Source organism: Neopelma chrysocephalum, unplaced genomic scaffold, assembly GCF_003984885.1.
Source record: "Neopelma chrysocephalum unplaced genomic scaffold, ASM398488v2 Primary Assembly neopelma1_253, whole genome shotgun sequence".
Lineage (NCBI taxonomy): Eukaryota > Metazoa > Chordata > Aves > Passeriformes > Pipridae > Neopelma > Neopelma chrysocephalum.
This window is the reverse complement of record NW_020897915.1, coordinates 1,915,676-1,932,420: the sequence shown is the minus strand read 5'-3', so window position 1 is coordinate 1,932,420 and position 16,745 is coordinate 1,915,676. Positions and strand designations below refer to the sequence as shown.

At 61.4% G+C, this 16,745-nt stretch overlaps 1 protein-coding gene across 1 annotated transcript; it reads right to left on the bottom strand.

The window, feature by feature from the left end:
• Positions 1–166: 166 nt before the first annotated feature.
• Positions 167–16,123, bottom strand: NID2 (nidogen 2). Its single transcript, XM_027704098.1, has 22 exons — positions 15,935–16,123; positions 14,945–15,253; positions 11,241–11,473; positions 10,613–10,995; positions 9,788–9,937; positions 9,462–9,710; positions 8,787–8,987; positions 8,438–8,656; positions 7,618–7,761; positions 7,170–7,298; positions 6,941–7,084; positions 6,741–6,860; positions 6,413–6,658; positions 5,471–5,707; positions 5,107–5,328; positions 4,815–4,984; positions 3,587–3,716; positions 3,223–3,394; positions 2,555–2,712; positions 1,856–1,979; positions 1,012–1,124; positions 167–929 (listed from the first exon to the last, which is right to left on the bottom strand). Exons 1-22 carry the CDS (start codon positions 16,121–16,123, stop codon positions 919–921), a joined length of 4,053 nt encoding a protein of 1,350 aa, XP_027559899.1. The 3' UTR covers positions 167–918.
• Positions 16,124–16,745: the final 622 nt, after the last annotated feature.

Sequence of the window (16,745 nt, the reverse complement as noted above, 5' to 3'; positions counted from 1 at the left end):
TTTTCCCCTCTTTTTCTCTTTTTCAATTGTGTTTGGCTTTGTGTCGAGAGGGGAGTGTTACATAAAACCCTCTTTTGCTGAGGTCCTGCCCTGTGAACAGCTTGCTCCTGGCTTGCTTGCTGCTTCCCCCCCTGAAATATTTAAAAAACTAAATCCAAAGGGGAACTTAAACCAACCTCTTTATTCAATTATTGAAGTAACCTAGAAAAAGTGAAGCATTACAAGGTAACTGGGTATTTCTGAACATGTATTGGTCTACACTGGGTAGGTCTATGAAGGCACTTGGAAGAACCAACAAGCATGAACAGATCAATTCTAGCATATTCTTCTAATATAAATACTAAAAGACATGCATTGAGGCAGTGGTGAAAACACAGAATCATCTTCTGGAAAATCTTCAATGCCTTTGCCACGTCACATCCCTGTTCTGCACCTTTTTTGGAGCACACACAGTCTCTGTCTTCAGGGCTGTAGGTTATTTAGACCCAGCGAGATAACTGCATCCAAAGCTTCCCATAGGCACTTAATTTTTTTTGGATAAAAGGACCTGTTGGTCAGATTGTCAAAACCGTTAAAAATTAATCCATTCTTCTTCCATTAAAATAAAACATTTGAGTAAAAAAAAAAAAAGCTACATTTTAAATCTTCTTGCATTAAGCAGAGATTAATGCAAGATTATCCTGAGATACCCAGGACCATTTTTTTTTTGGTAATATATCAATGTTTTCCACTTGGTAAAAAAAATACAGTAGTAAAGTCTTGAGGTATAACCATAAAAAAAAATACTTTTTGCAGGAAAGCAGGTTGCTTGGTTGGCCTTGGCTGAGGGTTTTTTTCCCCCTCTCATGCAGTGACAGTTTTCTGGGTCTGAAGTTCTTCCGGGTGCAAAGATTGTTGATTCCTTGAAACTGGGAGTTACTATTTCCTTGCTGCGGGGGGAAATGGGTAGTTTTAGTGTGTCAAACAGCCATCAGAGAGTCACAAGGGGGTGGGTTTTGGGGTGGGTTTTACCTCCAGGGCAGTAGGGATAAACTGCTGTTATTCCATAGAGGTGGGATCGCTGCTCTGGAAGATACTCATCAGTGAAGGAGCCGGTGTCTTTATTTACAGCTATCACCCCATCCCTGGGGAAAAAAGGGGGAGAAGTGCTTTATTCATCTATAAAACTTGTTTTTCCCCCCCCCCATGTGCATTTAAGAACAGAGGCAGCTAAAAAGATTGGTCTGAACACCTGCAGGACAAGTGGAAAGAAATCTGCCCCATAAAAGCTCCCTCCAGCTCATTCAGTGCATTTCTCTCCGGTGATGCAGCCACAGAAAGAGCCTTCCAAGGAGAGATTATCTCCCTGAGAGTCTCCTCCAAGCGTGGCAAGCACTTAAGTGTTTGTTGTAATCTAAGATTTGATGGGAGTTTTGAGAGCTTCCAGCTGGAGTGGGAACAGAGGCGAGTTCCTGGTGCCGAGGCCTTTGGGTGTCGGGGCAGAGGGAACGGCTGAGGACAGAATCTCTGCTTTGCCCTAATCTAGATTTGGAGACTTGGGCCAAGTTTTAGTTTGAAAAAAAAAAAACAAAACACTATTTCTGTCCCTCCCAGAGAGCTGAGGCTCTGTCTAAACAACTCTGTGCTGAGATTTACAAGCGGGTGTTGCTGAACCCACGTTCAGCTTTCTAGAGACCCACGAGAGCTCTGGTGAGGCTCCAGGACTCGGGAGCAGGCTGGGGACAGCCTTTGTTTTCCCCCTCTGGCACAAAACCCCTCCAGGCTGCTCTCAGGGAATCATGGAGGCTGGCTCCCAGCTGTTGGAGGGAGCTCAGCATTCCCAGCCACGCAGGGAGTGGCTTTTTCCCCCCCTCACCGTCTCCAGTCCGTGTGGTAGAAGTGGTTGGCGTAGCTGATGATGCTGAAGGGGTAGTTGAGGTTGTTCTGGATGACACGCCGGCCTGTGCCATCAGGGAATGTGCATTCCAGGTGCTTTGTGCCTGTTCAAACACAAGATGTTTATCATACCACAAAAAAACACCCCAGCAAATCCGTTCTCCGTATTTCATACAATCATAGAATACGCTGAGTTGGAAGGGACTCCCAAGGATCATCAAGTTCAACTCCTGATCCTCCACAGGACACCCCCAAAATCCCACCATGTGCCTGAGAGCCTTTTCTAAACACTCCTTGAGCCCTGTCAGGCTTGGGGCCGTGCCCACTGCCCTGGGGAGCCTGTTCAGTGCCCGACCACCCTGTGGGTGAAAAACCTTTTCCTGATTTACTACATTTGGAAACAGCTTTTAAGCCCAAGGATGTAGAATCATAAAATCATTTAGGTTGGAAAAGCCCTCCAAGATCATCAAGTCCAACGTTCCCCCGGCACTGCCAAGGCCACCACTGCCCCATGTCCCCAAGTGCCACATCCACAGGGCTTTTAAATCCCTCCAGGGGTGGGGGACTCCACCACTGCCCTGGGCAGCCTGTTCCAATGCCCGACCACCCTTTCCATGAGAAAATTTCTTCCAATATCCAGCCTACCCCTCCCCTGGCACAACAGGGGAGCTCACCTTACCTGCATCTGCCCAACACAGCAGCTTGGAGAAGGGGTCAAACGTCAGGCCATTGGGCAAACCGATGTCTGTGTGCACCAGGACCCTCCTGTTGGCTCCATTGACAGTGGAAGTTTCGATTTTGGGAGCTTCACGATTCCAGTCCGTCCAGTAAAGGTTTCTTGGGAAATAATGCAGAAACAGGACACACAACAGTGAGGAGTGGTGGGAGATTATCCCTTCGTTTGGTTCTTGTCAGGAGCAAGGCCTGGTTTTCCCCTTATCAGTGCCTGAAACATCTTTATTTGATTAGGAAAATATCCCTGAAAGCAAAGCAGAGCAATATCAAACATGTTTATGACCCAAACCGCAGCTCCCAGACGAGGGCGAGCCTTAGGAGTAGCACTTTTGTATCACAACAGCACCCCGGAGGCACAGCTTGTGTTTCCAAACGCCAGGAGCGTTTCAGAGCTTTCAAAAATAATGTCCATCCTGATACTGAAACAGCAGCTTCAGCCAAAATCCCGAATTACCAAATAAAAGCGGGGCCGGGGAACAGAGCCAACCCCTCCTGCGGGGTGTGCAGCGCAGCAGAGCCGCTCCCAGGGTCAGGATGGGGCCTTGGCGCGGCCGCATCTGTTCGACCCTCGCACCTGGTGTCCAAAATCCCTCGGGAATCGCCGCTGCTCACCCTCGGACGGGGTCCACGGCGATGGCGCGGGGGTTGACGAGCTCGGTGTCGAAGAGCACGCGCCGCTCGGAGCCGTCCAGCCGCGCCCTCTCGATCCTGTCCAGCCCGCTGTCCGTCCAGAACATGGCCCGGCGCAGGTGGTCCACGGCCAGGCCCTCGGGGCTGATGAGTCCTGCCGGGGGATGGCCACGCTCAGCGGCCCGGGAAGTGCTGCTCTGGGATCCCTCAGAGCCCCCCCACGGCCCTCCTGACCCGACACCGAGGAATGGGAGCGCGGATGGAGGAGCCCAAAGCAGGACGGTCCCGGAGCTGTGACCTGCTGATGTGGCTTTGGGGGGCAGGTGTCGCTGGGATGGGGACACACCTGAGTTGATGACGGTCTCCGGCTCGGCCCCTGGCTCCAGGCTCGCCCGGCTGATGGTCCGTCCGGCCACATCCGTCCAATAGATCATCTTCTCCCGGCAGTCGTAGTCGATCCCCACCACGATGGAGCCCTGGCAAGGTTGGGAGAGGGACACAGGGTGAAATCCTGCCAGGAGGCTCACTGAGCATCCTTATCCCACCAGCTGGCAGTGGGAGCTGCCCGCTGCAGGATGCAGCAATAGGGAATGACGCTCAAATCCCATTTTTTCCAGCAAAAACCAACTCCGACGGGTCCCTACTGCACCCTCCCAGCGGAATCCTGCAGCAGAGGATTTTAGGCCAGCTGGTGCAGGCACACACCCACAGCCAGATGGATTTGAACCCTTTGCCTCAAGGCGAGGCTGCTCCAAGAGCAAAGCCAGCCCCAGGAATGACCTTCAGGATGGGGAGAGGGAATACTTGGCAAAGTGTTTCATTCCCTGGGGTATAGGGAGGGTCGTGGCCCAGCTTTCAGCGTTCCTCTCCCTTGGTCTGGCCTGGCTGGAGATGCACATGGCCACATTCCAAGAGGAGTCCGAGGAAGGGAAAAGGCAAGGCTGCAGTAGAGCCGTGCAGCTGGAAGCCCAGGGCCGTGACCTACTTTGGGGAGCTCAGGATCCTTCTCTTTGTGGGCAGTCCCAGGTCTGGGACCTGTCACTGACCTGCTCCTCTGCTGGGGACGAGCGGAGGGAGAGGTGAGAACACTCCTCCTCCATAAACTCCCAGAATGGTTTGGGTCAGAAGGGACTTTAAAGACCATCTTCTTGCAGCCCCTCCCAGGGACACCTTCTACTACACCAGGTTGCTCCAAGCCCTGTCCAACCTGGCCTTGGACACTTCCAGGGATCCAGGGGCAGCCACAGCTTCTCTGGGCAACCTGTGCCAGGGCCTCACCACCCTCACAGCCAAGAATCCCTTCCCAATATCCCATCTAACTCTGCTCTGTCAGTGGGAAGCCATTCCCCCTTGTCCAGTCACTCCAGTCCCTTGTAAAAAATGCCACCTCAGCACCAAGTCAGCACAGCCAACGTCCCCACAAAACAACATCAACCTTCAAGATGTGACCCCCCCAAACCATCCCAGCTCAGACAAGTGGTCCAGTGAGGTGTGAAACACAGATCAGCAGACCAGTCTTTCCCAAACCCCCTCCGGTATTCCCGCCCCCCGCCCCCATCCCGGGGATACCGTACATGCAGGGAGAGCAGGGTCTTGGCCGCCTCCTTCTGCAGCCGCGTCCCGTTGAGCGGGAGGTATCCGATCTGCTGTCCCTGAGCGTAGAGCAGGAAGGTCCCCGTGGTCGGTGGGGACACGTCAGGCCGGGGCTCGGGCCGGACGGTGGGCGGCGCGACGCTGGGGAGACCTGGCACGGGAACAGCGGGAACAGGGAGGGAGAGGTGGCTCGGGGAGAGATATCTCAGCTCCACACCCGAGCAGGAGCGAGTAGGAGGGAGCAGGGCCCACTTCGGGGCGCTCGGCTCTTACATGGTGGGGCGGTGCCGGGCTCCGAGCGCGTGCCCTGGATCTCCCTGCCACTCTCGTCCACGCACCAGCAGTACCCGCTGTCCCCGTGGCACTGCAGTGGGGTGAAGTGTCCCTGGGGGTCGCACTGGGGCACGTACTGGTCGCCACGGGGGCTGCCCCCGTAGTGCTCCAGCAGGCTCTGCCGCCAGCGCTCGCACATGCTGGGCGGCCGCTCCGTGGGCTCTGGAATGAGGGAGGAGGGAGGGCCATAGTCACCCCCCATGTGCGAGCTCGGGGGGCTCAGGGCTCTGCCACAGCCCTGGGTCCCCCCTCTCCTTGCTGGGTGCCCCCTGCATGCTGAGGATGCCCCCCCCCGGGCACTGACCTGGGCTCCCGCAGCGAGGCGGGGTGGTGCCCGGTGCCGTCCGTGTGCCGGCGATCTCCTGCCCGGCAGCGTCCACGCACCAGCAGTGCCCGGTGCTGCCGTGGCACTGCAGGGGCCGGTACCGGCCCTCCTCGTCGCACTGGGGCACGTGCCCGTCGCCCACGGGCGAGGGTCCCGGCGGCACCTCCCGCGGGTACATCCGCGCGTGCTCGCAGGGCGTCAGCTGCTGGATGGACTCTGCCGGCAACAAGTTCCCCCAGCCCGGGCTCAGGGGCTGCCACGCTGCTCCCCTGGACCCACCTGGCAGCTGGGTTTGGCCCTCACTTCACCCCAGGCTGTAGGTGCACCCCTTGGGCTGGGGTGGATGGGGCTGCCCCTCTCCAGCACCCTCGACACCCCGTAGCTGTCCCCTCCATCACAACTCGACACAGGAGGTGTCCCAATGGCCAGTGCAGTGTAACCCCATGGGCCAGGGTGCCCTAAACACCCAGGAGCCCCCCCGAGTGCCCAAGTACCCATTTGGCAGCGCCCTGCCCCCAGGCCATGGCAGTGAAGCCTCGAGCCGGGTAGTTGGGCAGAGGGTCACAGAATTATTAGGGTTGGAAGGGACCTCTGGAGATCATCCAGTCCAACCCCTCTGCCAAGGCAGGGTCACCTGGAGCAGGTGACATGGGTGGGTGTGGAACATCTCCAGAGAGGGAAGACTTCACGCCCTCCCTGTTCCAGTGCTCTGCCACCCTCAGTGGAAAGTTATTCCTCGTGTTGAGGTGCTTGGTTTTAGACTGTGGCCATTTAGTTTGTGAGTCCCCTCTGCTGTGGCCCCGTTGTCCCCACACTGCTGGCGCCTGGGCCAAACCGGCATGCCACTGGGATGCCAGAGAGATGCCAGAGGACCCGACTCACATCCCCTCTCCACCCTGAGTGCAGTGGGGTGTCACTGACCTGGGCTCCCGCAGCGAGGCGGGGTGGTGCCGGGTGCTGTCCGTGTGCCGGCGATCTCCTGCCCGGCAGCGTCCACGCACCAGCAGTGCCCGGTGCTGCCGTGGCACTGCAGGGGCCGGTACCGACCCTCCTCGTCGCACTGGGGCACGTGCCTGCCTCCCACGGGCGAGGGTCCCGGCGGCACCTCCCGCGGGTACATCTGCTCGTGCTGGCAGGGCGTCAGCCGCTGCGGGTTCCCTCCGGCCACTGGAAAGCCAGAAAACAGGAGAGTGAGGCCAGGGAAGCCGCCCCGGGCAGAGAGGGGGTGGAGGTGAGTGGGTACCCTTACCATACGCGCACCGGAAGCCGTCGCCCTCGTAGCCGGGCTGGCACCGGCAGGTGAAGGAGCCCGGCGTGTTGTAGCAGGCAGCGGCCGGGTGACACGGGTTTTCGGCGCACTCATCCACGTCTGCGCACAGGGAAGAGGGGATCAGCCAGGACAAGGCTGCATGGTTTGGGAGCCCTGCAGTCCCTCCCGTGCCCACGTACCGGAGCAGTGGATGCCGTCGCCGGCGTACCCGGGCAGGCACTCGCAGCTGGGGCGGCCGTCGCCGCGGGACACGCACCGCGCGCGGCCCCCCGGCGCACAGGGGTGCCTCCCGTCCTCGCAGGGGTCACTCGCTGGGGCCAGCGCTGCGGGGACAGGTGAGGGAGTGATGGGGGCGCGTCTGCGGGGCGCAGGAGCGGGGGAGACCCCAGACTGAGGGCTGGCACTTACGCACACACGCCTGCCCGTCCCCCGCCGGCCGGTACCCGCTGTGGCACTCGCAGCGGTAACTGCCCGGCACGTTCAGGCACACGGTGAAGGGGCCGCACCGGCTCAGGCCCTCGGCGCACTCGTCCACGTCTAGAGGGAGGGGGAGACAGCAGGCACCGGTTTTTGGAGTCTGGCTGCTCCTGGTCTTGGGGGGAATGTCCTGCCCCACACTGCCCATCCCACGTCTGCCACATTCTCCATCCCCACGATGCTCCTGGAGTGCTTCTCCAGGGAACCCCAGCACCCTGCCTCAGTTTCTCCTCATATCCTTGGTGAAGCCCCAGGAGATCACAAGTGCTGCAGTGCCATGGCACATCCCAGCATCCCAAATGTCAGTGGCCACCACAGTGTCTGACAGGTGACAGGGTCCACCAGCCCCCCTCCAGCGCCCACCCCCAGCCCCGCTCACCTCGGCAGCCCCGTCCGTCTCTGCGGTACCCGGCCGGGCACTCACACGTGTACTCCATCCCTGCTCCGGGCTGGCAGCGCGCCGGTGCCTCGCACCCATGTGTGCCGTCATGGCACGGGTTCACCGCGGGATTCCCGGCACCATCTGCGGGCACAGAGGGATGTAACGGGGGAAGAAGAGGTCTGGGAGACACAGGGAGTGTCTCCACTTGTGTTTGATGTAGGCAGCACCGCAGCACCCATGCAGGGAACCACGGCCACACCACCCAGTGCCACCCTGGGTGCAACCCCACCGTGCCAGGAGTGCTGAGGCTCAAGCTGCTTGGAAAACAGAATCACAGAATCACAGAATCACAGAATAAGCTGAGCTGGAAGGGACCCACAAGGATCATCAAGTCCAACCCTCAGCCCTGCACAGGACCACCCCCAAGAGTCACACCATGTGCCTGAGAGGATCATCCAAATGCTCCCTGAGCTCTGACAGCCTTGGGGCTGTGCCCACTGCCCTGGGGAGGCTGTTCAGTGCCCAACCACCCTCTGGGGGAAGAACCTTTTCCTAATATCCAACCTAACCCTCCCCTGACACAACTGCAGGCCATTCCCTCAGGTCCTGTCACTCATCCCACAGAGCAGAGATCAGTGCCTGCCCCTCCTCTGCCCCTCATGAGGAAGTTGTAACTGCAATGAGGCCCCCTCTCTTTTGGCTGTTTTTGGGCAAAGCGAGCACGTGGCACTTCGGGAGTGGGCAGGAGAACCCGGCATCCCTTGGCTGGGGGGTGGCACCCTGGATTGGCACCCTGGGGGTGGGTGCTGGCGCTCACCTTGTGCTGAGCCAACGCGGGCAGCCAGGGCATAGCGCAGGACGTGCTCCTGGCCGTCGTAGAGGGCGAAGGCGCGCGCCACGCTGAGCTGCTGCCGCGCGGGCAGGCGGGAGTGGGAGCACCCGGAGAAGGTGATGTTCTGCCGCAGGCGGTAGGACAAGGTCTGGTTGGCTGTTCCCGCGGCCACGACGTATTCCCGCTGGCCCGAGGACGTCACGGCTGCCGGACAGCAAGGAAAACCCCACGGGATGTGGGAAAAAACGGCTGCAGCGTCGCCGTGTCTCGGGTGGTTTCGGGGCACGCGGGGACAGCGTGTGAGAAACTGAGCCCAGGTGGGCACGGGTCTTACCTGAGCTGGAGTAGTAGTAGAGTTCCTTGTAGGGAGTGACGTGGACAGTGACATTCTCCGGGAGGAACGGCACCTCTCCCTGGATGTGCGTCTTGAGGCGCAAGTAATTGTCCGGCCCCAGGCCCTCAGCTGTCTGAGTGACCTGGACTGTCTCCCCTCCGGGATAGAAGGTCACCTCCAGGCTCTGGGTGAATTCAGCGCCTGGACAGGAAAAGGAAACAGGCATCATTTTAAGGGTTTTAGGATTTTTAGGGGCTACAACCCCAAGGCATCCCTCCCCACCCTTCCAGCACATCCATGAGGTGGAAGACCCACACACTGGATACCCCTGTGTTGCTCTCCCTGCAGACAGCAGCACACATGAGCATCCATCAGAGCCGTGCTGAGAAACCCACCCCAAAGACACCATTCCTGTTCCACACCACCACTCCAGGACCCCAAATGCAGCTCCAGCGCATGGCGGGCTGAGCACCCCTCCTTCCCCCAGGCTTTAAAAGGCTCCAGGGCCTGGAGAAGATCACTCTGCTCCTCCTGCCCATCCTGCCCAGCGGAACCTGGGGAGGCTGGAGGAGCCTCGGAGCTGCCCTGGGCCCCTTATCACCCACCCCAGGCCACACATCACTCCCAAGGATCCCCGTCCCTCGGAGCGATGGCGCATCCCGGATCCCGGCTCACCGGTGATGCTGAAGCCGTTCTCGGAGCCGGGCTCCTCCAGGGCGAAGAGCCAGGCAAAAAGCCCCCCGATGGGCAGGAGGGGCAGGAGGGCGCGGGCAGCGGGCTGGGGCACCCCGCTGATGGCCGTGTAGGCTCTGCCGTCGCTGCCCACGATGTAGGCGTGCAGGTCCACGTCCTGGAAGCGCACGGACGCCCGTCCTCCCACCGCCAGGCTCCCGCTCACCTTCCCGTTGAGGCGATGCACGGCCCCTGGGCAGGGAGACGGGCACCCCTGGCAGTGGCCACCCAGGCAGGGGATGCCCGTCCCTGTCACCCGCCCCGCGTACCTTCGGGCAGGCACTGCCGCCCGTTCCCGTAGAAGGTGGCCCGGCAGTGGCAGCAGAAGCCGGTGGCGTAGTCGGTGCAGAAGGCGTGCGGGGAGCAGCGCCCGTGGTGCTGGGCACAGGTCTCCTTGCTGGAGGCGCTGTAGGTGAACACTGGGGGCGGGGGGAAAAGGGTTGGGGGACACGGTGACAAAGCCACCCCTGGCCGGGGGGTGGGCGCCTTGCCTTCTTGGCCCCCAAAACACCGCTGGGAAACAGGCCAGCTGGCAGCGGTTCCCAAGGGAGTCACCCGGGATGCAGAGAGGTGGTGGAGGGTTTGGAACCTGTTGCCCGATGTCAGGTGGATCTGACAGAGGGCAGGAGATCAAATTCCTGGGTATTTTTGGGAGACAGCCGGCTGGGGACGGGGCTTTGCTCCCCCAGGCACGTGCCATGGTGGGTCCACAGCTGGCTCGGTGGCGGGGAGGGCAGAAAGGCCAACCCTGTCCCTGTGCCAGGACCTGCCCCCTGAGAATCCCACCCCACGAGCTTCCCTCCTTTTCCACTGGCAAACCCAGCAGGCAGGGGTGTGTGGCTCCAGCAGCCCCTTGGCAGCAGGATTTGGTCGGGGGGAGAGGAGCTGGAAGGGCAGCAGCTTTGCAGGAGCGACTCCAGCCCACGCTCGCTCCAGCCCCGGCTGCTTGGGAAGGGACGAACTTGCAGCGAGGGGCCTTTTTTAGGGAGCCACCCGCCACGAGCCATCCCTGTTCGGTCATTGTCCCCATTTGGTCACTGCCCCCGCTGGGTCATTGTCCCCGTTGGGTCATTGGAAGGGCTGTGGCCACTCACCATCGGGGTTGAAATGCACGTCCTCCTCCACGCCGACGCCGTGGTGCCCGGAGCTGTAGGAAGAGGGGTTGGCGGAGTAGCTCTGCCGGGTGTCACCGTCCCCGTCGGGGTACAGCCGGCGGCTCCGCTCCTGGGCGTCCCTCCTCTCAGGGACAAAGCCCAGGAGCACTGGGGTGCGGGACCCATGGCTGGGATGCTGTGCTGTCAGCTCCGTGGATGCGTGGTCGGCACGGCTGTAGAGCGTGCGGGTGTAGTCGGGATCAGGACGCACAGGGAGGCTCTGCGGCATTCCGGGGCCAAGTCCCTCGCTGCCTCCTGGCTCCACGTGGTCCACGTTGCCCACACGGAAGACCCACACTCCAGGTACCCCCGTGTTGCTCCCCCTGCAGACAGCAGCACACGTAAACATCCATCAGAGCCATCAAACTGGCAAACCCATCCCAAACCCATGGAATGGCAAACCCATCCCAAAGGTGCTCCTGCTCCACACCACCCCTCCGGGACCCCAAATGCAGCACCCCCAGCTCATTCCCCTCCTTCTTCCAGCCTTTAAAAGGCTCCAGGGCAGGGAGAAGGCGACCCTGCTCCCCCTGCCCATCCCACAGAGCCCCCCCCCGGCACCACGCACCGCTCCAGGTTCTTCAGAGCCTGCTCACTGCTGGCCAGGCTGTGGAACAGCCCGTCCCTCTTCGGGTCGTCGCCGTCCCCCCAGCTGAAGCCCACCCTGGCTGGTAGCTCCAGCTGGACGTTGTAGGACTCCTTGGGCCGCGTCCCCAGGAACTGGAGGCCACCGTCGGGATAGAGGAAGAGGGTGTAGGTGTCCTCGTCGCTGTAGGCTATGACTGTCTGGAAGGTGTTGAGCTGCCAAAGGGAGGGAGGGACAGACGGATGTCATGGAGGGGCAGGAAGACCCCAGTGGAGGACTGAGATGGGGATGGAGACCAAGAATGTGACTGGTAACTCCCCACACACCACAGCGCAGGGAAGCACCCCAAAAGAGCCCTCCATCAGAGAGCACATCTATGGAGACAGGCTGGAAGAGCTGGGATTGTTCAGCCTGGAGAAGAGAAGGCTCTGGGGAGACCTGAGAGCTCCTTCCAGTGCCTAAAGGGGCTTCAGGAGAGCTGGAGAGGGACTGGGGACAAGGGATGGAGGGACAGGACACAGGGAATGGCTTCCCACTGCCAGAGGGCAGGGTTAGATGGGATATTGGGAAGAAATTTTTCCCTGTGGGGGTGGTGAGGCCCTGGCACAGGTTGCCCAGAGAAGCTGTGGCTGCCCCGTCACTGGAAATGTCCAAGGCCGGGTTGGAGGAGGCTTGGAGCAACCTGGGCTAGTGGAAGGTGTCCCTGCCCATGGCAGGGGTTGCAATGAGATGAGCTTTAAAGTCTCTTCCAACCCAAACCATTCTATGATCACCCTGCAGAGACCTCCTGCCCATGCACAGCCAGAGCCCAAGTGCAACATCCTGGCAAGATGCTCAGCATCCTCACAGGATCCCGTGGCACAACCAGGCCACCCCCTCCGTGCAGGGGTGTCCCTTGGAGCTGTCACACAGGGAGGTGACAGCCCTGCACCATGCCCAGGAGCATCCCTGGCCATGTAACCCCTGCACCGGGCTGGTGCTGAAGCCTGGGAGCCCCTCACTGCTGTTTCCCTCCCCCTGACACCAGCAGCCTCCCACCCACCCCGTCAGCACCAGAGGAAAACCCGCACCCCCCCGCTTCTCCCGGAGAACAATTTTAGCCTGGTTTCCTCCGGAAAAAACACGCCTGTGCTCCCGGCTTCCCCACACCCATACATCCCGCTATAGGCACGCTGGCCGCCTGCCCTGCCAGCCCTGCGAGCCTTGGGGCCGTGCCAGGGAGCGGGATCACGGCAACAGCCCGCGGATGGGGAGCCTGCGGAGCCAGCCCAGCCCTCCGGAGCCGCCCGAGAATCCACGCACACGCGCCGTGGTCACCCCGAACGCGGAGAAACCAACCCCAACACGGCTCCTGCTGCCCCAATAAATAACCATGAGCGGGCAGCAGCAGCAGCCCTTCCCAGAGAGCCGCTGGAAGCAGCACACAGGGAACGGCGCCCGAGAGAAGGAAAAGTGATTAAACTCCCAGTTCCCCCCCTCCCCGGAGCAGCGGGAGGGAGGGGTGGGGGCTGCCCCCCGCGCCGCCCCCACAGCGCCAGCCCCGATTTTGGGGTCCCCGGGGCACCGCGAGGTTTCCCGGCAGCCCCGCCGGGATATAAAGAGCCTTGTTGTGCGCGTCGCACACTCGGGCATTCAGAGACCCCGAAAAGGCGGCCAAAAAGCTGAGAAGGGGCGGGGATAACCCCCCCCACCACCACCAACACCCGGGGCTGGATTCCTCCCCCACGCAGCCAAATCGCGGCAGCAGCTGCAGGGCTCGTTTCGCCCTGTGGTGGGTGGCGAGGGGGGACGCGATGGGTGACATCGATGCGCTGGCACGGTGGGATGGAGGGAAGGAGGGGGGGGGGCGGGGGGAAGCCCCCGGCTGCTCCCGGCAAAGAGCTGCAAAGGGCAAATTCCAGCCCAAAAGGGCAAGTCTTGCTTCTGCAGAAGCGGGGTCAGCTCTTGTCCGGCTCTGCAGCCCGGGAAGGCGTCGCTGCAGGGACTAGGAATGTGTCCCAAGGAGCTGGAGGGGACAGGGCACTGCCACAGCGCTGCCAGACCCCCCATCTAGGCAGGACCCCCAAAGAAGGGGGCTGGGGACCCCCTACACCCCCACCTTAACCCAGGTTTCTGCTTTTGAGGCTCAAAAAGGATGACCCACGACTTTTCAAAGCAGAGGGGGAAAGGCTTCGGAGTCAATCCCGGTTCCGAGCAGCGGGAGGGCAGCGTTTCCACAAGTGCCACATTTGGTCAGGAAAAAAGTGGTGTCTGGGGAGGTTTTTAGCAGTTTTGTCTAAGGGGGAGCTCAGCAAAGCACAGGCACAAGTTGCACTTCAGCGAGTCTTGAATGAAGCTTTCCCCGGAGCTGCTCGTTTCCAAGCAAGACCAGTTTCATTTTAAAACCTGATCCAACTTCTCAGAGAGGGAAAAAAAACCCCAACAATTGGGAAGAGAAAAGAAGAGGAGGCTGCGTTTTTGATGGCCGGGAGGTCACTGCGAGGCCCCTGATGGCATCTCTTCAGCTGCTTTCCCAAGTTTTAAATTAGAGGAAAAAATGTGCCTTGTTTCCTTCCAAACCTCGGTTTCTTCCCCTGCTTGGCTCCTCTCTCAGCAACCCGCTCCCGAAGGGCCCCGGAGCAGGGGAATGGATGGTAGGGATGGCTCCCGGTGGTCCATGGGGACCTGGTGGCTGCTGATGGGCTTTGGGATCAGCCCACCCCACCACGGCTAGAGCCTGTCACCCATCACACAGCCCTGGGTATCCTCTTGCAGCTCATCATCATATCCAGCTCGCTCCAAGGAGTCCATCCTGCTGGCAGAGCGTCACTGTCACCTCCTCAGCACATCATCAGCCTGGTGTGACACCTCATGTCCCGGCGTTTTCGGGGAAAGGCAGCGCTGTAGGTCCACCCACGCAGGAGCCTTATCAGCCCCGTGGGTGGAGAGCACAGGTCACCTCCCCAACCTGGCAGACCACCTATGAGCTTGTTTTCCAGGCACAAAACCAACCCGTGGTGGAAACTCTGAAGCCAGTTCCTCGCCAGCAGCATAATCAGCACGGGGGCAGAAGGAAGGACCAGCCCCGAGCCACTGGCAAAGGTCAGGAGCACCGTGGAGCTGAGCCACGGCTTCTCCCAGCTGCCCCTGTGAATCCAGAGCCACCGGCACTGGAGAGCTTTGCCTGAAAAGAATCATTGAATCCTGGAATGGTTTGGGTTGGAAGGGTTCATCTCATTCCACCCCCTGCCACAGGCAGGGACACCTTCCACTAGACCACATTGCTCTAAGCCCTGTCCAACCTGGCCTTGAACACTTCCAGGGGCAGCCACAGCTTCTCTGGGCAACCTGTGCCAGGGCCTCACCACCCTCACAGCCAAGAATTTCTTCCCAACATCTAATCCAATCAATTGGAAGCCATTCCCCCTCATCCTGTCACTCCAGGCCCTTGTACAAGCGCCTCCAACCACGGAGCTGAAGGCAACCTCTAAACCTCTCCTGCCCACCAGCAAAGCCAACAGCTCCTCCAGTGCCACAGCTCTGAGCAGAGAGAAAAAGCTCCATGTTCCCCTGGTGCTCACCCAAGGATGGATGGATGGACCCACCATCCAGAAAGAAGAGATTGAGCGTTTTGGGTGCTACACGAGGAAGACTCGTCCTCCCATGACATGCAGGATGGGAATCCAAGCTCAGCCCGTCGGCCTCACCTTTGTGGAGGGCTCGGTGTCCTGGGAGAGCTCCTGGTAAGCACCCACATCCTCCCAGGTGGCAACGAAGGCATTGGTGGGCACGAAGGAGCCGGCAGTGCGGGGGAACCCAGCCTGGATGTATCCCACAGCCTGGTCCAGCAGGTCCGGAGAGTCATCTTGCCGGTAGTAGATGTTCCCTCTGTCCCCGGAGGTGTCGAGGTCGGCCAGGAAGGGAGCGATGACAGGGAAGTCTGTGGGGAAATCGTCATCCACGTACTGGGTCTCCCTGGGGAAATCCTGGGTGGAGATGACCCCGTTGGTCCCCACCTGCAGGGAGAGTGGGGCAGGGTGCTCAGGAGCTGCAGAGGTGCCACCACCCCCGGTCCCTCTGCCGTGTCCCTCCCTCCTCGGGGGGAGTGAGAGCCCTGAGGCCGCGTGGCCCCATCCGGCCACGGGGAGAAAACAAAGACCTCGGGCTTCTCCATCCCCCAGGGAGCTGCAGCTCAGGGGCCATCCCAGCTGCGGCCGCTGCTGGCAGGAACAGCTGCGAAGGAGAAAGCCCTCTTGTTCCTCCGCAGCCGGAGACACCGGGAAGGGGGCAAATGGATGGAGGAAAGGGGTGGACGGAGAAGAGACACGTGCGGTGGGACAGCAAAGACGCACATGGAGGGGCAGGGTTGGGGGGGAGGAGGAGGGGGTGTAAAGGGGGGGGAGGAAGGGGTTGAGGGGGAAGCAGGATGGAAAGACGGAGGGGTGGAAAGCCAGAAGGAGAGAAGGATGGTGGGACAGAGGGATGGAGAGTGGGAAGATGGAGAGACACGGAGAGATGGAGGAAGAAAGGGATAGAGTGTGGAGAGACGGTGAGGAGGGAAGACGGAGGGACAGGGGGAGATGATGGAGAGGAGGAAGGGGGGCTGGGAGGAAGAGCGGCCGGGGGGAAGGAGGGCAGGGGAGAAGGGAGAGGGGAGCGGGGAGCGGGGAGCGGGGCCGGGGCCAGCCGGGACTCACGTAGAGGCGGCGGGCGGTGCGGCCGTAGAGGCGCAGGGCGCGGCGGAGCGGCACCGCGGGCGAGCTCTCGTCATCCCCGGGCCGGAGCCGGGCATCGCCGCGGGCAGGGCCGTGCGGGAGCAGCCCCGGGCGGGGCAGGGCTGCCCCCACCGCCAGCACGGCCGCCAGCACCGCCGCCACCGCCCGCATCCCGCCGCCGGCCCGCGGGAACCCCCCGACGGCGCCGAGCGCACCCGACGGGGCGAACCGGAGCGCAGGGACGGAGCGGAGCGGGACGGACCCGACGGGGCAGCCCCGGCCCGGCGGAGGGAACCGGAGCCGGCGGGGCGTGGCCCGGGAGGGGTGTGGCCAAGCCGCGGCCGTGCCGCCATTGGACCCCCTGGCGCCGGCCCCGACCAATCGGGTCTCATCCCAAAATCCGTCCCGGGTCGCAGTCCCCCCCCCCTCCGGCAACCCCCGCATCTCCCGTGCCGGTACCGGCAACCCCGGGGAGAACCGGGTACCACAGCGGCGCTACCCCGAGGGGGCATCCCGGGAGGGCATCCCTGGGGGGTCTCCTCCTGGGGAAGGAAAGTGGGATCCTTTCTTCGTTCCCCGGCGCCCCCCGAAGCCCCGCACCCCCCGCCTCGCTGCAACGCCCCCGGGGCCGGGCCCGCATCCAGCCGGGTCGGGCCCGGGGCCGCGGCGTGGGCGGGAGGCACTGGCCGCTCCCCGCTCTCTCCCTCGGATCCCGCTCCCTGGAGCCGGGAAGAAACGTGACTCCTCATCCACAGGGGACACGCGGGGGAGGACAGGGACAGCCACCGGCCAA

Coding starts and splice junctions, on each gene's coding strand:
- NID2 (XM_027704098.1), bottom strand. CDS start 16,123: ATGCGGGCGGTGGCGGCGGTGCTGGCGGCCGTGCTGGCGGTGGGGGCA. Junction 11,474..14,944: donor ACACCGAGCCCTCCACAAAG/GTGAGGCCGACG, acceptor TCCCTTTGGCAG/CTCAACACCTTCCAGACAGT. Junction 10,996..11,240: donor GCTCTGAAGAACCTGGAGCG/GTGCGTGGTGCC, acceptor TGCTGTCTGCAG/GGGGAGCAACACGGGGGTAC.